Source organism: Epinephelus fuscoguttatus, linkage group LG11 (assembly GCF_011397635.1).
Source record: "Epinephelus fuscoguttatus linkage group LG11, E.fuscoguttatus.final_Chr_v1".
NCBI lineage: Eukaryota > Metazoa > Chordata > Actinopteri > Perciformes > Serranidae > Epinephelus > Epinephelus fuscoguttatus.
In genome coordinates, this window is record NC_064762.1 from 33337402 (window position 1) to 33359167 (window position 21766).

Genomic DNA, 21766 nt, shown 5'->3' on the forward strand with positions numbered 1-21766 from the left:
CTTGCAATACACCAAAGCCAATTCCTTGCATGTGAAAACAAGCTTGGCAATAACAAGAATTCTGATTCTGACTCTAAATGATCTTATTTATTTATTTACACCGTAAAGAGCAGATTTTGGATCCTCATTCTGACATCAAATGCAACACAGGCCACCGACATCAAGCATAGTTTTACTGTAACTCTGGTAAAATTACACCTCCACAATGCGGATGGCATTCGAGTCTAATTGTTGCTGTTTGAAGTATGGCCACTTAGATATCCTGTTTAGGATGGGGCTGTATTGTCGCACCTTTGTTCTGATAAGGGTCCCTGCCCCCATTGACAAAGTGCGAACGACTGGGAGGGCCGCAACAATATAAGGGAGCCGGAGGAGTGTCAGAGGGACACTGTCTATCTCTGGGTGACTTGTGCTACTGTGCTGCTGTTTTATCACACTTGTTTTTTTTTACTCATGGATTCCCTCCGCGCTTGCATCCTTTGCGCCGCTTTCCTCGGTCTCGCCAAGGCTTTTACGCACCAGGATATGAAGGACGCGCTGCTGCAGAAACTTGGCTTGGATGAAGTTCCTAAGATCCATAAGAGGGATTTGGAGAACTTAGTTATCCCGGCGCACATCAGAAACAAGTACATGTCCATGCTGAAGATGCACCACAGCAGGAGACGCAGATCTCTGCCCAGCCTGGCGGGCATCCTGAGGGGAATCCCTGGCAATGCAGGTAAGAGAGGCTCCCATTTTTCATAATACATAACAAGTAACTTGCAGGAAATCATATGAAAATAGCTTTGACACGGATACCAGTTAGAAGAAACAGTTATTTACGTGCGTAATTATGCGCAATCCATTTTACGCACCAAACTCCCTTGAAAAAACAGGCATTTTAAGCAACTTGAGAGAAAGAATCGCATATAACGCTTATAATGCTTTGTGTTTTAGATATTTCCGGGGAGTATGTGTATTCTGACACCACTCGGCATCGCATGGTATTCGACATGGAGGCGAGGATCCCGGATAACAGCGAGGTGACCATGGCGGAACTGAAGCTCTACCAGCGGGTCTCCTACCACAAACGCTTCGCGGTGGAAAGGAAAAACCACCGGCCCGTCAACAACGCCCGGGTCAGCATCTACTGGGTGGAGGTGCTGCCAAACGGATCCAACCGGACGTCGCTGGTAGACTCACGGTAAGGGGTCATTTTCTCAGGGTGACGTGTGGAAAATATATTAACTGTAGAGCAATAAAGAGGCGCCTCCCACGGTCTCAGTGGGTTATCTTAATAATAATTCAATTGCAATCTTCTCCAGGACACATCCGTTTCATCTGCTTTTAATTAATCGCCCTTATCACTCGTGTTCACAGGTTGATCCCCATTCACGAGACCGGCTGGAAGAGCTTTGATGTGACACAGGCGGTGCACTATTGGTCTAAGACCCAGCAGAAGACACCTATGCACCTGGAGGTGTGGATCGAGGGCGAGAGACCTGGCAGCTACGCGGCAGAGATAGCAAAGAGTGTGCGCTTTACCACCCAGGAGCAGACGGACAACACCTTGGGAAAGCCCGAGCTCGTCCTCTACACACTGAACCTCGAAGAGTACGGGTAAGGGCGCGAGCTTTTGATATACAGGATATTGTAGCTGTGTGACAATTAGCCCATATCCTCCATTTTTACCTGTCGCCATTTACATTCATTAGTGGAATTGTAGTGGTGTGGCAGCAGGGGCGTCAGTTTACTCCTTCTCATAGGTGTAGGTTTCAGTGGGGGACGTGGGGGGGCTCAATATTTAGAAAATGTGCATTTGTCCCTCCCATTAAAAACATCAAAGTAGAAGTATTTGGACAAAATTAAAGACATTAACACTTGAATTTGATGCAGAATAGGCACAAAATGGTGCATAAAAATTGCAAGAAAGAGGAAATAAGGTTTTTGATGCTCAAAATTTTCTGGTGGAGGACCCACAAACCCTGCACTTCATATGTGTGTCCCCAAATGTTGAAAAAATACCCACACCCTTGCTTATTCTCATGGTTTGTAGAACTGTAGCTGCAAAATACTGGCTACAAGAGTCCAAAAGTCACATGTAACATATTAGTGTTTTTAATGGTCCATGTGATGAAGTTGTTGCTTCTAAACAGATTTTAATTAGGCATCTTTCTGTTGATATACCCACTAAATATAATGAATATCATACCTGAGTAACTGTGTCAAACAGGGGTGTAGCTAAGAGGTTCCAGGCCTGGGACTTTAGAACAGTAGTCTAACTTTCTTTGTCCTTTCCTCCCCAGTTCTCGTGGCGACTGTGACGTCAACACAAACAAAGACACCTGCTGCAGAGAGCAGTACTTCGTCAACTTCCGCGCTCTCACCTGGACGCAGTACTGGATCATTGAGCCAGCAGGTTACCAAGCCTTCAGGTGCACCGGAAGCTGCAAGCAGCCCAAGCGCAACTATGGTTACGGCGAGAGGCGGTGCACGGCATCGGAGAGCGCCCCGTTACCCATCATGTACCTGGTGAAGAAGGGGGACTACACTGAGATAGAAGTGGCAGAATTCCCGAATATGATTGTAGAGAGGTGTGCATGCACCATGGACAATGTCTCCATAGTATGATGTCATGGAGGACGGCTGTAGTACTCCTATAATCACAGACTGCTGGGAAGTATTGTAGGAATATTATAGTGTTTTTCCGTTGGAGTGTTGGTTTATTTAATGGTTTTAAACAGCACGTCTAGTACTTTCTATTTAAATGGACATTTATTGGGAGTTTCACACACACACAACAGGCAGTCCTGCTGCCATTAAACTCCTCCTCCACAAGCACTTTTTATATATTTTGTAAATTTTGATATCTTTTTTATTCAGATTTGTAAGAGTTGTGTTGAATCTGTAGCAGTCAGTCACATTCTGTCTGACGTGTTATATTTTCAAGCTGTACATAATATGGATGAGTTTATGTTTGGAAAATAAAATATTTTGTTTCACTTAAAGAGTTCCTGTTCTCCTTCCTTCCTCCCTGCTGCCGACTGAGCGCCGCTGTCTGGCGCCATTCACATTCATGATCACATTCGCATGCAGTCACATACAGCTGCTGGTCTCGTAGGAAATTGTGGAGCAGAGCAAATAATTTGCCTAATGACTTACAACATTTGTTACACTGAGGGCCCACTGGTGTTGACAAACCTACTTGTGATGCTCTGTTTGCAGTGGGAAGGCACTACACGGCCACATACAGAGAAACACGAAGTCAATTCGCATTAAGCTAGAATGGGCCCTCTGTGTGTTTACATCAGACTTAGACCGGGCCAAACGTTGCTAATCAGGGCCGATACCTAATGCACTGTTTGCTGTCTGGCTGGGGGGTCTTGTCATTCTCTAATATGCTGCTGATGGAGGTAAACATGCCCTCCCAAAGACAAGCAGCTGTCTGTCTGGAGGGGAAGTGGATTCCCAACATACACCTCCAACAACACCAGGAGGCATGGGACTGGGACAGACGCAGGTGGTGCTGCAAATGGTGGATTCATACTGCTGCTTTTTAGAAAGTGTTAATTTATAAATCAAATTAGATTTCATGTTGCTTTTTAGACACTTACCAGCAGAAAGAGACATTTTAAAGGGACAGTTAACCCCCACATAAAAAATACATATTTTTCCTCTTAGCTGTAGGGCTATTTATGAATCTAGATTGTTTTGATGTGAGTTGCAGAGTGTTGGAGATATCGTCCATAGAGATGTCTGCCTTCTCTCAGATATAATGGAACTAGATAGCACTCGGCTATTTCTTACATTAAACTGCTCCCAACAAGGTCTGTGGATTATCTTATGTAATGTGATCATGAGTTCTGCAAAGAAACATTGCTGTTAAGTTTTTCAAATGTATTTTTTGGGACTTTGAGCACCACAAGCTGAGTGCCATCTGTTCTAATATATTCAAGAGAAGGCAGACATCTCTACGGCTGATATCTCCAACACTCTGCAACTCACACCAAAACAATCTATATGATTAATGGCACTACAGGTAAGAGGAAAATATATTTTTGATTTTCAGATGAACTGTCCCTTAAACAGAGTCTACCAAGTTATCTAAATACATTACAAATACTTAATCCAATGATACATGTTTGCATTTGTATTTACTTCCTTTAAAAGCACATTAAAAACACATGATGGTGCAATCAACTGTCTTTAGAAGTCACACATTAAGTAATAAGGAAAGTACTTGTAACAGTGTACATACACCTGTATCTGTAGTATAAATACACCAGTATGTGGATGATCCAGTGGTAACTAAACTTAAAATATGAAGATGAGTGAACACTTCAAACAACTCCATGAAAAGACTGATAAAAATCACAGATGAGAGAATGGTTGTGAGAATATTTCCAAGTCACTGAACAGCTACTCACATCAGTAATTGAGAAATGCAAAGAATAGGACACAAAGAGAGCCTGCAGCCATGCAAGCAGCTCCGTGAGGCAGTACTTAAACATATCAGCAAGCTAACGTACCCGCAATAACAACGCTAGCATGTGGATGATTAACAGGTGTAGTATTCACCATGTTGCAGTGTGCTAGCATGCTAACATTTGCTAATTAGCACTTAAAAAAAGTACAGATGAGGATGATGGACTGTCATTAGTTTTGCAGGTAGTTTATCATAAATTAAATAGATTTTGGCTGTTATTACTGGCCGCGACAGCAGGGCTAGAATTGTTTTCACCTTGTGTATGTGTGTGTGTGTGTCATGGCAAAATGTGGTGCTGGAGACTTAGGATCAAAATGAAGTTTGAGTTCAAAGATAGGTGTGATCCGAATAAGGGGGCCGTAAGTAGCGGGGTAGGAAGTAGGAAAGGGGCCATAACTCCCAACATTTTACGCCCCTGACACACAAAACTTTACAGATATGTAGTTGAGATCAAAATGAAGGCTACGTTTGAAGATGAGTCTGAGTAAGGACACAGGAAGTAGAGAGACAGAAGGTAGGGAAGGGGTCACGACCCTCCAACACTTTCAGACCCTGGCTAGCATTTGTCTTAAGTTGCAGATTGTTGTATTGCGGCTAAAGCGATTCCGTCGTGAGATGATCTCTTGTTGAAATACCTTGACATCTAATGGATGGATTTCTGTGAAATTTGGTTCAGACATTCATGGTCCCCAGAGGATGAACTGTGATAACTTTTTTGCTTTAATTTATTAAACAATACGAATACAAATGACACAACTACACTATAACACATCATAAACCACTGACTTAGACATACAGCAGTAAAAGGAAGGAATGAAAAAAAAAAAAAAATCAAAGATACATAAACAACCAAATCAACAACAAAACAAACAACCAAAAACAACTAAACAATGATATGATCATCCTTCTTCTAAACTTGGCCTTATTCTATTCCATCTTTATTTCATAGTCATTCAATTTTCCCTGCCTTGTACAATAACACCTTCTGACATAAAGAAATGTTTTAAAAAGGAAAGAAAAAAGGGTCATGTCAATCGCTGTTTTCCTTTCAATTCAAAAACAAATCTTTTTCCTAATATTGTAATAGTATTTACAATGCTCAGACAACCATTTCTTACTTCGCTGAGCATTATTGTTTGAGGGCACATGGTTAAAAAAATCTAACTTGGTGCAATCTATCTTTTGATAGTCATCCAAAATGTTACCGCATGACGACAGGACTAAAATAAATAAAACATATCTTCAGTTTCAGATTTACAGAAACAACAGTTTCCATCGCTTTCTATACCCCAACCAAAAACCATTTATCTTGTCAGGAGTATTTTGTATAGAACTCTCTCCATGGCAATGGGATATCAAATATCCCCTCCCAGTACAACTGAAACTTTTCTGACTTATCGTTTAAATCATATGCCCTCAAAGAAACGGTGATAACTTTAATCCCCTGACCTGATGATGGTGCGATTTCAAAGGTCAGGAGATTAAAGTTATAGCATTTCATCCTCTGGGGACCATGAATGTCTAAATCAAATTTCACAGCAATCCCTCAAGTAGTTGTCAATATATTTCAAAACGACTGAAAAGAGGTTGAGGAAATGTCATGTCATCATGTCAATGTTATTAGACTTTATCCTCTAGAGCAGGGGGCTACAAAGTTTCAGGCCAAGGACCCCTAAGCTCGAGGAGAGACAGAGCAGGGACCATGACTTACATATAAAGTATAAAATTGAGTTGCACTTCAGATAATTACTGAATATTTTTGGGTCTCTCCTCGTTTGTGCTCACCTTTAGCTGCTAATTCAGCAGCAGTTGTAGCATGGCTAGGTGCGTTAGCTTTACCCTCTGCACTTGGGTCGAAAGTTTGAGGCGAACACTATGTCAAAGATGTCTTTAAAAGTTACAAAACGACCCAATGTCTGTACGCATGGAATAATAATACAGATAATTGTCCTATATATTTTACATAATGTTAGCTAACTAGTTCATCGCTCTGTTATTGCTAAGTACCACACAGTGACTTAGCGTTAGCTAGTTTAACGTACACTATTGCACATCATTTCATTTGTAGCAGTTAGCCTATCATTGATGTTGTGTACTGTAAATAACTTTTTCATAAATAGGTTGATTTATCTTTGTTAATATGTTGTATGTGTATTTTCAGACATATTTTCATTCTTGGAAAACAACTTAAAAGTTAAATTATCCAACAACAATTTTACAGCCCCCCTGCAGTAGTTCTGAAGACCACATGGTGTTCACAGACCCCCTGTTGAAGACCCAGGCTCTAGAACATCTGTAACAAACCACAAAGTCACTGTTTACCAGCTTCTTTATGTTTAATAGAGTTGAGACAAATTAAAAAATAAAATACAGTCCCAAATTTCGAAACACAAATATCAAAAACTGTAAGATAGAAAAGACAACAAATCTCAAAAAAGTCTCAAAGCTTTTGCATTGTTGGTTTAATAATAAAAGACCTGATATACAACCTGCAACATAAAGCGATAAAAATATAGTGTCTGTCGTATTATAGGTTATACTGTAAACTCAAAGCTTGCATTCTGCTAGATTTATGTATCCGGTACAATAAAACAGGAGGGCACAAACTCTCCACACATTTAAATATAGTCGACAATTCATCACACAGCAGTACTCGGGCAAACTAACACTTTCTTAATCACAATACAGTTAATACTCCAAGTCAATTAATTAATTAATGAACATTCGTGCATGGTTGAAATAGTGGTAACGTATTTACATGTTTATTAAATATCAACATGGGCAGGTAAAAAATAAAAACAATCAACACACACCACTGGGTTTTCATCTGATCTACTGTGATGGTCTGTTTTCCAGCTCTGACGTTGTTCTAGTGTTGAAACACAAGCAGGGCGTCCTCTGCCAGGATAATGTGGCACATTATGAGCTGTTGCATGAGGAGCTGCCATTATTGCCGGGCCACACAGTCACCAACATGAACTCTGGGGTGCTTCTAAAACATGCCTTTACATTGGAAAAAAAAAAGGTTACTTTTGTTCTTTTCCCATCAGTCTAAAAAGGTCATCATGAACTGTTGGTGGTGTTAGTAGTGGGTGTGTTGTGACACTGTGTAGCCCTTTAGGTTTGCTGGTGAAAATGAGTAACCCTGCCTGCTTTCAATCACATTTGTGCTGAACTAGCATCATCACAAATTTGTACAAAAATTGAAATAGTGGAGTCTATTTTAAAATCAGAAATATAAATGGGAAAAAAACCTGTTAATGTGGTTCTGGTTTGTAATTCATCGGACTTGTCAGTGCTAGCTGTTTTTCAGAAGTCTAGAGGAACAGTTGATAGAGACTCTAAAAACCACACTTCCTCCTGAGAATCAAGCGTAGTCAGTGCCCTAATTAAACTAAACTCACAAATTAAAAGACCTATATTTAAAAACAAACAAATGAATTAAAAAGGCAAAATGTACTAAAAATGGCTTACTTAGATCCTTAAAATGGCTTGGCCAAAATGTTTTCTCAAAGCAGTGTACATTAGAATAGCTGAAGGACGTATCAAAGACAGGACACTTGAAGGGAGTAGTTTGCTAATGAGGTGAAAACTGGGGCTTGTAGCGGGGCTGATGTCCTTACTGTTTGAAGTAGCAAACTCAGACATCGCCCATTCAAAGGTCTTTTACACACCTTTGAACTGAATCAAAAGTCATAAGCCAGCAAGAATGTAAAAAAGCCAACGAGCTGTTTATTGTAGGTCTATGGAGTTTAGGTTACAGGTTTGATACTGGGAACAAAAGACAAATCATCTGTTGCTTCGGTTTAACTGTTTGACAGCAGACTCTAATGACATGTACAGCCTAACAATATAATCAGCTACCATGCGTCTCGCTAATAAGCCAAGGTTCTATTCAATCATTACCGTTTTTAACTTCTTAGACAAATTACGCAAAAAAAAAAAGAAAAGAAAAAAAAATATATTTACAATTTTGTAATAAAAAAGCAAAATAAAAATCACACCACAGATAAAAAGCACAACCCTGGGGGGGAAAAAAAAAAAAAAAAAAAAAAATCTCTCAAAATCTGCCGGGCTGGCGCAATGTTTCTGGTTCCTGATATTACAAACATGAGATTTTTTTTAAAAGCACGTCATTTAAAAGTGGTGAAAAAATATATATAATGAAATATACAACAAAAGAAATTAACTGATGATCGAATGAGACCGAACCCACGTTGTACATGTGTATATAGATATATAAAGCTTCAATTATACTCAGGTTGCCTGGTCTCCTCTCTGATGCGGAATGTTGTCGCTCCATATCGTGTTCGTCTTCGTTGTCAGTTGGTGGGTTTATATTATTAAAAGTGGGTTCTCGGAAAGAAAAGAAAAATCAAAAAAGCGGGGTGGAGGGATGTTCCGTGGCTAGCGGTGGGTCTCAGTGTCGGCCACCAGTCTGTTACAAGTGTCTTAGTAATATCCAGGCTGATACTGCTGACTCCACGGCTTCTGGTTCCAGAACTGCACAGGACACAAAAGGGACACAGAGTTTCAATTAAGTTCAATAAAACACTGTTATAATAAAGTTAAACAAAGTATCACTGTACTTAAATAAATCAAAAGATGTAAGCCTAAAATTAAACTGTAGCTGCTGTGCCTTTCATTTTGAGGATTTATTCACTCTGAGTGGGAAACAAACCCATAGTTCTCCAGTTCATTTATAAATAATATTTACAAGTTCCACTGGTGCTCCATGGTTGCAAAATGTGACTAAATAGTAGCGGTCTGGAGCCCCACAGGTACAAAACCTGTGCTTGAACACAGACGATTAAATTCTTTCAACAATGTGACTCAAAATAATGATAAAATAGATTTTATTGATGTAAGATAATATGCTGATGGTGACATTTTCCACCGGTCTGCTGCGCTCTGAGTCTGGTGTCAGTGACACATGCGGCTCTGAGTCGTGCATCTGTCTGCTTGCGCTGCAGTGCACGCCGAGGGTTTAAATTTTTAGTGTTAAATCAAAAGTTAAACACTACTTATCAGCAACCAGAAGTGGTTTTTCGTTTGTGAATATTTTTATCTTAATTCTCGGGTTGCAAGAAACAACCTCTCCGCCATAGTTTTTAAGTTATTAACTTTTTTTTCGCTCAGCACATGCTACATGAAAGACACTTTATTGTTGTGATGGGATTTTCATGCCTGGGGCATCATGAGACAAGTTTTTCTGTCAAAATATTCATCTTATTGTATTCTACATAGTGGATAGTAATGTAATCCTTATTGTTCTTCAATAACCCACAGGGCTAATTCACTTCGCAGCTGGGCTCCAATTATGCGCTAGTGGGGAAGATATTCAGCAGGACTAGTTTTATCACTATACTTGTGTAAAATTAGGGATTTAACCCATCTGTGCCCAAGACTATAATCAGTGTGATGAGGAAAATGCCAGAGCATGTGTTCTGATTTGGTATAAAGTCTTGAAATCTGGTACAAACACACTTATGGAGAGTACTAGAACAACTTTGAAATTTTTAGAGCGCTTGAATAATCAAATTTTTATCATTAGACAAAGTCAGGATTTTGAAAAACATGTAAAGAACACTAGTGTATTTGTTAGTCGTCCTTAAATAAAATTAAATACATAGTAAACAGTAGTCCCATGTGCCCAAAGACCAAATATAGTATGGTAAGAAAATGACTGCACCTCAGAGACCCTTTTTCAAACCCTTTGAAAATTTCTTGATTTGTGCTCAGTCAAGACCAGAAAAACCTTCCAATGAAATTTTTAAAAAAAATATTCAGTTGTGGGCATAAATGGGTTTAGATTAATCTGTATTGTCTACTGTGGTCTGTGGAAAGTCTAGTGTAATGTGCAAAAAAAACCTTTCCACTGCAGAAATACTGACCCCTTGCTGCCAGCTCTGGTTGAAGGCTTGGGCCTTGTCCATGCCATTCCTGTTGCCATAGCTACCGCTGTTCCTGTTGTTACCAAAGTTGCCATTCTTGTTTCCATAGTTGCCAAAGTTGCCACGGCTACCACCGCCTCTCTGCTGGAACTGTAGAGACAAAGAGACAAGACGGTGATGGTCAGGCAACAGCCCACAAATGTGAATATGTATCAACAGATTAAATATGTTACAATGAAAATGAAGACTAGTAATCTTTAAGTATATTGATCTCTGATGATAACACATTGGAGTGTTGTCAGTGCTGCAGACACTTTGTCTGAAAGCCTTCGCAAACTGGTTAACATGATGTATGAGTGTGATCATCAAACCCACCTGGTTGTGATGTCCCCTGGATCCACCACGATGCATGCTGGCTCCGCCTCCTCTGCTCATGTTTCCCCTGTTCATTGGGCCACCTCTGCTCATGGGTCCCCCTCTGGGTCCCATGTTACCCCTCATCGGTCCGCCCCTGGGGGATCCACCCAGGCTGGGAATGGGACCACCACCCCTGCTGAAGTTTCCACGGTTATGGAATCCTCCTCTGAAGGCTGGGGGAGGCAGGAAGCCACGAGGTGGACGGTTGAAGCCGCCGCGAGGGCCAGGAGCTGCAAACGATCAGAGACAGAGCAAATTAGCATGAATGCATATTTTAAAGTTTTAAATATACGGCCTCCACACTTTTTAAAAAATTCTATTTTTTGGGCTTTTTGCCTTTAATCTACAGGACAGCATTAGCCTGAAAGGAGAGAAAGGGAGGGAAGGACATCACGCAAAGGGCCATGGGTCAGAATCCACCCGGCTGTTGTGGCAAGGACAAAATCTTTGTACATGGGGCACCTGCTCTACCAGGTGAGTTACAGGGTGCCGAGAGAAGAACATTTAAAAAAATAATAACATCCCCAAATGTCATTACTACCTCCTCTGAAGTTGCCTCTGTTCTGGAAGCCTCCGCGGCCGCCGCCTCTCTGTCCAGGTCCACCACCACGGCCAAACTGGTTCTTGCCTCCCCTGCCGCCACCGCGCAGGCCACCGCCTCTTTTTGGTGTCGTGCTTCCCTGGTTGGGTTTCTTCTCAGCTGGCAGAGCTGTCTTGCTCTCTTCTTTGTACTGCTCCAGCAGCTTGCTGGCCTCCTCCTTCTGCAGCTCAGCATAGACGACTTCGCTGAAGCTCTCCCCCTCTTCAGGCAGAGAGTAGAAGCCTGGAAGCCGGGAAGGAAGATAAACCAGAACATGATCAGGGGTGCAAAAAGAGAACAGCTGAATCTGACAGAAAGTAAAATCTCAACTGGGTTTTTTTCTCTATTATTACTGCTATGTAGATTTTATAGCCAAGCATCTTTCTCACCTTTCATTTTGAGGACAGCGTGCTCAGGCACTTCTTTGCCATCACTCTCAACCTTCTTCTGAACTCTCTGCTTGTAGTCGTCGTCAGAGGGGCAGACGACCACGGCCTTGCGCTGGAAGCCAGCAAACAAGCACATCTTCCTCTTCTGGCCTGGGGCAGACAGGTTAGTCTGGGGGAGAGAGGAGAGAGAGAGGCTCAATAAAACTGATCTATAATGTTTGATTCTACAATCATTATTATACTTTTGGCAAAGGCTGTGATCAGACTCAGCACAAGCCACTTACATGATCCAGGATGTAGTTTCTCTTCTTGCGGGCAGCAATCTCAATAAACTTTCCTAGGAAAAGTGGTGCTCGCTGGGAAATGGCACTCAGTTTTGTAATGTCCTTTGACTGGCGTTTCAGGCTGTTGATCTGTATGAGATGATAGAATAAAATACAATTAAAACAAAAAAAGTGGGACTGAGACTGTAAGACCAACAGTGTGTCCAGGAGACCTGAAAATAACAGCTGTATCAGTACTGACCATCATCTTGTCCACAATGGTGTCACTGCCCAGGATGTAGTATTTCCCAGGGTTCTCCTGGACATGGTTCTTCACCCATGTAGTCTTCCCTGAGCCTGGCAGGCCGACCATCACAATGATCTACAGAATACCAAAGAAAGCATGAAATAAAATCAAAGTCCCCAGAAAACACCTTTAACCTCTTCTGAATAATGCAGTTAAAGAAATTACTGCATGACTAGTCATTACAATGTTTACCTCACAGTCAGCCTTGGTCTGTGGCCCCTTGAGCCCCCGGACTCGGTCATCCACGGGGATCTGCTGCAGGAAGGTGTAGCCCTGGGGCTGAGGGAAGTAAGGAGTCTCCATCTGGCCAAAGTTGAACTCCACAGCACAATTGTGGCAGATGACATGGGGGAAAAGGGCCTGGCCATTCAGAGAGTCCTTGGTTATCTGGAAAGCGACAGCCGGCTCGCCACCATTCTTGGAGAAGGACATCACCACCTCCTCCCCCTCAAAGTCCTGAGCAAAGAAAGCAAGGTGCAAAAATTGCTTGTCATAAAGGCATCACTACATGTATCTTTGACTCATTTTAATTCTGCTCTTACTTCGGCTTGGTTTTACATACACTGCCAAATTGATAAAATACAAGTAGCATTGATGTCTTACAATAAGGCAGCAGATGACATCATTCTCCTCGTAGGTTTCTCCAAAGTCCTCCGTCACACAGTTGGTGGTCTTCTTGCCTTTCCCAGAGTATGCATAAGAATGTTCCTCCTCACCTAAACATTCATGACAGAAAACATGAATTGAAAAAACAAACAAACAAACAAACCATTTTGCGACAGCCAGCAGATGGAATGACATTTGAGTCCACACACACACACACACACACACACACACACACACACACACACACACACACACACACACACACACACACACACAAGGGTACAGTCGCTGGGACTCCATAATGGTGTATGAATCATCTCTGTTGGCAACAGGCCAGCCACCATTACTATGCTGCAGCCAGAGCTGGAGCCATTTTACATTAATGTGTCATGCTGCTTAGGAACCACTAGAGGGACCTCTCAGGACAGGCCACCTTGTCATGGAGGATTACAGTATCTTCTCATTTGGAAGACACTGATGCCAAAACATGCATTCAGTCCAGTTTGTTTCATCAGAGTTTTAAGACCATCCGTTGGATCCATCCAAGATTCTGCACAGCATCCCCCTGCACTATGTCATCATGTTTAAATCATTATCAAATTCTGAAGTTTGCTGAACACCACATTTGTGACGTGGTCGAGAGGAAAATTATTCTGGCGCTGAGCTGAACAAATGCCTGAATGATACAGTTAACAGTGTAATATACAGAAGACCGGAAAGCCAAGGTATAAATGAAGAGACACTAACCAAGGAGGAGGGTGCCAGTGGACAGGGACCAGCCGACCTGAACGTCATGAATCTCCATGTTCTTGCTTGAAATGTGCTTCACAGGAATTTTCTCTGCAATCTGGTGATGTCAAGCAAAACGCATTAACTAGTGTTTCCGAGTCCAATGTGCATGTTAAGGTTTCCATTTTACAGTTTAACATATTTTAAAGTTTTACATAAGCCTATAAACATTCTTACCTTCATCTCAAAGCAGGCTTTGCCCTTGTTCACACCGTACGTGCCCCTGCCTCCGGACCAGAGGTAAGCAAAACTCTCCATTGTGAGAGATGAGGCGCTGTAACGGTCTCGTGACACCTTGAAGTGCAGGTCGCAGTTGTCTAGAGCACAATAAAAAACACACTTAACAACATCTGGATCGATGTAAATGGCAATTACAATTTTGGATATTGGAATACAATGTGTCTGTCACATTGACACTACTTACAAGTATCAAGGCAGACTTTTGTGTCATCAAACTCCTCATCTTCTTCCTCCAGAGGTGGCACGGGAGACTTAAATGAGGCCCTGAAAAGAGATGCCAACCAGTCAATTAGAGGATTTACATGTCACTGCAACTGCATGGAACATATAGGTGCCTTTGGGTACCACTTGCTGAAAAATATTTGGGGAGAAAAGTGGATAGACAGACTTGGGGGGGGGGGGGGGGGGGTACAAAATAGAAAACAGTAAATTGAGAAAGTGAGCCTCCAAAGTTTTTGGATTGTCAGCTGTAGTGTGGGCCTTGGCAGACAACACTTACCTTGCAGTATCCAGCGAAATCTAAAATGTGAGAGATACACACAAAGAAAGCACCTCTGCTAGCCCTAGCATACAAGGCTATCCAATGGTGACAGTGATAGAGGACCTTGCCCCTTTCAGATCAGAGTGTTTATGATCTCCAGGATTGCTGTGGGGTCGGTCAGTGATAGTGGGTGCAGTTATATTTAACTTCCCATATGTGGAATTAAAAAAAGTGATGACCAACTCATAGTGTTCTATGAAACTATGCAGTACAAGTTGTCACCATGCTTGGCTGCTTGATGTGAGTCACAGTATCCTGAGAGCTACAGCAACTTACCAACTCTGTAGCTTGAGATGAGGTACCCAAATCTCTTAAGTGAGGTTAAGAAACTACTCAAAATGTAACAATGATCAAATGGAGTAGAGTAATTAATTAGTAGGAAGAAAGAGACAGCAGAGACATCTGTCATGTATTTGTTCTTAAACAGCTTTGAATGCTGGGCTGTAGGGGCATTTATAGGGGCCCGAGAGAACATACAGTGCGAGTTGGAGCATATAGTCAGTACAGTCCAACAGTGGGTCAAAGACTGGCTGCTGCTTTATAGGCCTATGGCTGCCCAGGGGCCATTGACTTCACATAGGGTAAATAAGAGCTCTAAAAGTTGTTGGGAGGGAAATACGGACATGGGAAACAACAGAAAAGTTGGACTTTCAATTGAAATCATATAGACACTTGCAAAAAATATCTGGCTGGTGGGGGAGAAAAAAAGCACCTAGAGGCCAATAATTTTGATACTAAAGTCCCAAACGTTTCCCAAATTAAAAAATTCCTCAAAAATTGATTCCGTTTTCTCCTCATTGATCCTTAAGTGTGTCAACAGCGCAATGAAAACAAAACACTGACCAAGAAGTAGTTACATGTATGCACACACATACGCTCACAAACACCCATGCACACCATGCATGATGTCACCTGCGCAGGGGTATAAGAGCATCAGACACACACATCCACACTCACGCTATGATAACATACATACAACATATGATACATGAGACAGAAATAGCATATTGACGTCATACAACCAGTGAAATATAAAAACAAAACGAAAAAAAAAAGAGACCATTGCGAGGCAAAACGATGGACGGTCAATAGCGAGTTCCTCCGTGGACGTTCCAAACACATTGGGGAATTTGTCTATATTCTTGTGTGCTACTCTGCAGCAGTGGACCCCTCCTCCCACGCCTCTCAGCTATTCCTCCCCACCCTCCCGCCATTCAAAAGTACACATCTGCTACTTTCCTCTGGGTTCTTTTTGAGCAGCCTCGGATCACCTTGAGGACACAATGGGCTTTCCAAAACAATAAGTGGCATGAGGAACAGATGTGAAAATTCATAGAGACTTGATAGTTGCACTTCTGCTACAGAATGCAGTCCATTAAAAAGACACAAATGTGAGTGGGCACTGTAAAAGGTAAATGGTAAGGCTCTTAAAGTAGTCAGGGATGACCCTCAAAAACATGTGTGAAAGTAAGGTTAATAATAAATAGTATAATACTTGAAAATGAGGGCTTTCCTCATGCTAGTTATGTGCATTGGCACTTAAAGCCAATACAGTTCAACAAAGCTATGGATGGCGCTTCAGGGATGCTGAAGGCCATTTTTGCTCTGTCCCATCCTTACCAGCTGTATTTGTTCTCTTCAATAAATTCAAAGTAGCCCCTTCCATGTTCCTCCCGGCGTCTCTTAACACCCTTCTTATTCTTCTGATCAGCATTCGTGTCTTTGTCCGCATCCCCTTTGAAAATAGAACAAAGATATAGAATGAGGTGCTCCTTTTTGTGAGAAAGAGGTCGGACTGGCAGTGGGGTGCTGGCCCACAAAGCCCGTTCATTAGTTACATTGTGTCGACCATAATCATCAGTATTAAGGTAACTAAGAGGTAACACCTCATGATTACACTTTAAAAAAAAAACACAATCATACTCCATAAATTGTAACAGCTCTAATGGCCAGAGAGTAATTACAATGTAGGCTGGTCCATATACACATTGTGAACAGTGTTTGCTGGGGCTGGAAAAGCAAGTCTCTGCAAAATAAAGGGATATTTACCCTACAATAAAGGGCTTAGAATATATAGATTCAGATGCAATCCTAATTCATCAAGAGGACAAGTCTACTGTTGCCTGGGACATATGCATCATGCAAGGAGGGTGATACCTACCTAGACCTGACTTCTCCCTGAAGACCCCCCTCCCCCGTATCTGACCCTAAATAACCCACATGGCTAATCACGATATACCGACATTTTCTATGTTCATCCAACAAGATGACACTTTCTGTTCAATCAAGGACAATCTAACCACGTGCTACACAAGCTCTCAGCGTCTCTCCCGTCTTCCGCACAGCTTTGGGTCAGCAAGTTCAGATGTTCCCAGCCATCAAATGTACTTACACTGAAACACAGTAGGCCAAAATCCACCCATGTTTACGTTGTAGTCATAACGAATTCGTAATTTGAACTCACTTTTGACTATATTTGTCGCTGCCCAATTCTTACAGTAATTAACCGCATAGCGTGGAAGCTGTGGCAGGGTAGCGTGCAGTCACTGCAGAAGTGAAACCCTTTTTAACAGACTGCTTCACCGTAGCGCCATTTTCTATGTAGGTTACAAGATAGCGCCAGGAGTTTCTTTGTGCACCTCCACCCTACAACCCCAGTCATAGCCAACCTTAAGCGTGGGAACCACTGAACTAGCTAACACGCTGACCCGCTAGTTAGCACTGCACCACAGACACAAAGAAAATGACGTTAGCTAGCAAGCTAACACGCTAACCAAGCGAAACGAAGCGCCAGGCTAAGCTAGGTTAAATAACTCATTTCTCACTGAATTCACTTATTAATTAGTCGCTTATGATAGCCATACACTAAATTACGGTGCTAAAGTTAACATTTGTGCACGGGACTATCGAGTATTAACGTTAGCTAACGTTAACCAAGGTGGTGACCGATGCTAACGTCAAATTAGCACGACCGGCTAACTGTTTCAGTAAGTGGCTAACGCTTGCTAGTTTAGTGAGGTCACGCTATCTAGCTCAACATGGACGCCCTGTCGTGTGGTAACGCATTCAAATTTAGTCATTCCCAACCGGCTCCCTCCCGCGGTGGTGTTAACGTTATAGCAAACTCCGACACCCAGCCACAGTCCATACAGCCAGTCACATTTTGAGAACCAGTCCAGCCGACTCACCCTCTGCAGCCTGGTCCGCGGGCTCACCATCCTCCGTGTCTATTTTTTCCATGTCGTCGACATCTCCCTTGAGCATGGGATCCATCTCATCGTCCTCATCTCCATCCTCTTCCCCCTCACCCATCTCTTCGTCCTCGGCAACGCCATCACCGTCGCCCCCATTTTCCGGCTCGTCTCTCTCTTCCTCCTCCTCCTCTTCCTCATCCTCGTTGGCCTCCATGCTTTCTTCTATCGGGCCCTCGCCCTCTTCTTCCTCTCCCATGCCCTCCTGGTCGGCGGCCTGGCCGACACCCTCGTCCGCCGAGGAGTCCTGGTTCAGCGTAGAGTCTCCGGCAAGGGCCTCCTCGTCCAGCGCGGCCTGCAGGCGGTCCATCAGATCGGCCTTCAGCCCCTTGTCCGACAGATTACGCTTTTTCAGCTCGTCCTTCAGCTCGTTAACTTTCAGCTTTTTGACGTTGATTGAACTCATTGTGAACGTTTAACGGCTAAATGTATTAAATAAAACTCACAAACACGACGATAAATAAATAACAGGACGCTCTTTGTCGACGGATGTAGCTCAATACTGCGCCAAATGGCACCCGCGCTGTCCGACCAAGCGTTCACCGGCGAAAGAGCTGTGCAGAGCTTGGGGTGTGGGGGAGGAAGATGACGTCCCTTACCGTAATTACCCACAGAGCAGCGCGGCCTGGTTATATAGCCCGACCATCTGTCGCTGGCGTTACAACAAAACCAATCCCATAGAAAGCGTTGACGTGGAAAAAAGTGGGGCAAAATGTGAAGAAAAAAAGTGGCTGCACGACAACACTAATAACACCCAGAATATTGCTCAGCTCATTACATAATTCATGCTTGGAAAAAGGAAAAAACGACAACTGCATTTTAGACAAAAAACAGGAGTTTAAAATAGGCCAGCATCTAGTGTATAATAGTGTAAATATAACTAACCTTAATTAATGTTGGAATAATATATAATAATATATAGCTACAAAGTAGGATATGATACGTATGTTGCAAACTTTTTTAAAAAATATTTTTTAATATGAAGAAATGTGTCATGGAATGTTACAACATAGGCCTGTGTTCAAAGCTCCTGTTAGGATTTAGGATAAACTAGAGGACAATCAAGTAAAGAAGATTCGCTTTACAAGATTGTTATAGACTTTTTGGTATACATTTTATTTTATTCTATTTTATCTGATTATGTGGTTTTATTTTTAGCTGCTCATAACGATAACGGAACAGTTGAGGACTGTATAGCTTGTTAATACAATAAAAGAAAAATCTAAACCTACTAATGCTGCCATTTTCAGAAAAATTGGGAAAATAGTTGTGTAATGTCAAGTCTGATGATGTCATCAGATGTAGAAATGTAGAGTCCTGCATTTTTAGAGCTCAACCCATACCAGTGATTAAAAGTCAGGATATATTGACCTCTGCTGCATCAATTTTGACCACTGTATTTTTAATCTGTCTCTTGTGAACTGCCCAGCTCTATGGGATTGCAGTACTAAATTGTTGAAATAAACCTTTAATTTTTTAAAACTGTCTTAACTCTGTGTCTGACATTGTTCTGCATAGTTTAAATTGTTTTAAAATGTTCAACACTAGTTAGGTGTTAAATGAATCCCTCTTGAAATATCTAGTTGGCTAAATTTATCAGACACATAAAAAGGGAACTCAAATCCCTAGGGTTGCAACAGTATGAGATTTTCACGTTTATATATATATATATACAGTACAGGCCAAAAGTTTGGACACACCTTCTCATCAATGCGTTGTCTTTATTTTCATGACTATTTACATTGTAGATTCTCACTGAAGGCATCAAAACTATGAATGAACACATGTGGAGTTATGTACTTAACAAAAAAAGGTGAAATAACTGAAAACATGTTTTATATTCTAGTTTCTTCAAAATAGCCACCCTTTGCTCTGATTACTGCTTTGCACACTCTTGGCATTCTCTCCATGAGCTTCAAGAGGTAGTCACCTGAAATGGTTTTCCAACAGTCTTGAAGGAGTTCCCAGAGGTGTTTAGCACTTGTTGGCCCCTTTGCCTTCACTCTGCGGTCCAGCTCACCCCAAACCATCTCGATTGGGTTCAGGTCCGGTGACTGTGGAGGCCAGGTCATCTGCCGCAGCACTCCATCACTCTCCTTCTTGGTCAAATAGCCCTTACACAGCCTGGAGGTGTGTTTGGGGTCATTGTCCTGTTGAAAAATAAATGATCGTCCAACTAAACGCAAACCGGATGGGATGGCATGTCGCTGCAGGATGCTGTGGTAGCCATGCTGGTTCAGTGTGCCTTCAATTTTGAATAAATCCCCAACAGTGTCACCAGCAAAACACCCCCACACCATCACACCTCCTCCTCCATGCTTCACAGTGGGAACCAGGCATGTGGAATCCATCCGTTCACCTTTTCTGCGTCTCACAAAGTCACGGCGGTTGGAACCAAAGATCTCAAATTTGGACTCATCAGACCAAAGCACAGATTTCCACTGGTCTAATGTCCATTCCTTGTGTTTCTTGGCCCAAACAAATCTCTTCTGCTTGTTGCCTCTCCTTAGCAGTGGTTTCCTAGCAGCTATTTGACCATGAAGGCCTGATTCGCGCAGTCTCCTCTTAACAGTTGTTCTAGAGATGGGTCTGCTGCTAGAACTCTGTGTGGCATTCATCTGGTCTCTGATCTGAGCTGCTGTTAACTTGTGATTTCTGAGGCTGGTGACTCGGATGAACTTATCCTCAGAAGCAGAGGTGACTCTTGGTCTTCCTTTCCTGGGTCGGTCCTCATGTGTGCCAGTTTCGTTGTAGCGCTTGATGGTTTTTGCGACTCCACTTGGGGACACATTTAAAGTTTTTGCAATTTTCCGGACTGACTGACCTTCATTTCTTAAAGTAATGATGGCCACTTGTTTTTCTTTAGTTAGCTGATTGGTTCTTGCCATAATATGAATTTTAACAGTTGTCCAATAGGGCTGTCGGCTGTGTATTAACCTGACTTCTGCACAACACAACTGATGGTCCCAACCCCATTGATAAAGCAAGAAATTCCACTAATTAACCCTGATAAGGCACACCTGTGAAGTGGAAACCATTTCAGGTGACTACCTCTTGAAGCTCATGGAGAGAATGCCAAGAGTGTGCAAAGCAGTAATCAGAGCAAAGGGTGGCTATTTTGAAGAAACTAGAATATAAAACATGTTTTCAGTTATTTCACCTTTTTTTGTTAAGTACATAACTCCACATGTGTTCATTCATAGTTTTGATGCCTTCAGTGAGAATCTACAATGTAAATAGTCATGAAAATAAAGACAACGCATTGAATGAGAAGGTGTGTCCAAACTTTTGGCCTGTACTGTATATATATATATATATATATATATATAAAATTGCCGTTTCACGGTATTACAAGATTTATATTATTATCAGTCTACCCTTAAAGAATGGAAACAGAAGGGTTATTTTGATTGGACAACATTTTATTACTATAACTGAAACTTGAAACCATTTTTTAATGGAAGTAAAAAGTCTCCTCTTAGAAAATAACTAAAATAAGGGGAGATTCTCCGTCCAGTTGTATTTTTTTTTTTTTCAATATTGCAAAGCAAATGTACATGGTATGATAACCATCAACTTTTATATCACGGTACCTTGAAACCTGTATATTGCTGCAACCCTGACTGGAATGGAAGTACGAGTTTACCAGTAACACTATATAAGCAATGTGGGACAGTGTCAAAATTACTTAAAAAAAAAAAGAAAAAACAAAAAAGAATCAGATCAATATGAACATGATTTGATAAAATTCTGATTTACATCCAATAACAAAAACACATCAGTTACAAACTATCCATAATTTCAGAAGTCTATGTCATTTTACTTTCCATCCCTTTCACTGTAAGGCTGTTGAATATGATGTGTCATGCCTCCAGAAGCCCCACTTTACTAGTATTGCTAGTTACACTTCCAATTTATCTTTGTACTTGGCTAAAATCTCTTCGAAGGTAACCTCTGTGCTACCAAAAAATAACATGTCAGGATGGACAGAATTCAAAGACCTGAAATTATTCAAGGGTGTAAC

General features: G+C 41.8%; 2 protein-coding genes across 2 annotated transcripts; one reads left to right on the forward strand and one right to left on the reverse strand.

Moving 5' to 3' along the window:
* Positions 1–453: 453 nt before the first annotated feature.
* lft1 (lefty1) lies at positions 454–2610 on the forward strand. The gene is made up of 4 exons (XM_049590082.1): positions 454–718; positions 937–1183; positions 1360–1599; positions 2286–2610. The coding sequence occupies exons 1-4, from the start codon at positions 454–456 to the stop codon at positions 2608–2610; spliced, it is 1077 nt and encodes a 358-aa protein (XP_049446039.1).
* Positions 2611–7133: 4523 nt separating this feature from the next.
* Positions 7134–18319, reverse strand: hnrnpub (heterogeneous nuclear ribonucleoprotein Ub). The gene is made up of 14 exons (XM_049589636.1): positions 17680–18319; positions 16112–16226; positions 14135–14214; positions 13888–14027; positions 13669–13768; positions 12919–13031; positions 12508–12771; positions 12271–12390; positions 12030–12158; positions 11746–11914; positions 11318–11599; positions 10735–11006; positions 10360–10509; positions 7134–8968 (listed from the first exon to the last, which is right to left on the reverse strand). The coding sequence occupies exons 1-14, from the start codon at positions 18146–18148 to the stop codon at positions 8918–8920; spliced, it is 2454 nt and encodes an 817-aa protein (XP_049445593.1). The 5' UTR covers positions 18149–18319; the 3' UTR covers positions 7134–8917.
* Positions 18320–21766: the final 3447 nt, after the last annotated feature.

Coding starts and splice junctions, on each gene's coding strand:
- hnrnpub (XM_049589636.1), bottom strand. CDS start 18,148: ATGAGTTCAATCAACGTCAAAAAGCTGAAAGTTAACGAGCTGAAGGAC. Junction 16,227..17,679: donor CGCGGACCAGGCTGCAGAGG/GTGAGTCGGCTG, acceptor CTATTTTCAAAG/GGGATGCGGACAAAGACACG. Junction 13,032..13,668: donor CACTGGCACCCTCCTCCTTG/GTTAGTGTCTCT, acceptor ATGAATGTTTAG/GTGAGGAGGAACATTCTTAT.
- lft1 (XM_049590082.1), top strand. CDS start 454: ATGGATTCCCTCCGCGCTTGCATCCTTTGCGCCGCTTTCCTCGGTCTC. Junction 719..936: donor GGGAATCCCTGGCAATGCAG/GTAAGAGAGGCT, acceptor TTTGTGTTTTAG/ATATTTCCGGGGAGTATGTG. Junction 1,184..1,359: donor ACGTCGCTGGTAGACTCACG/GTAAGGGGTCAT, acceptor TCGTGTTCACAG/GTTGATCCCCATTCACGAGA.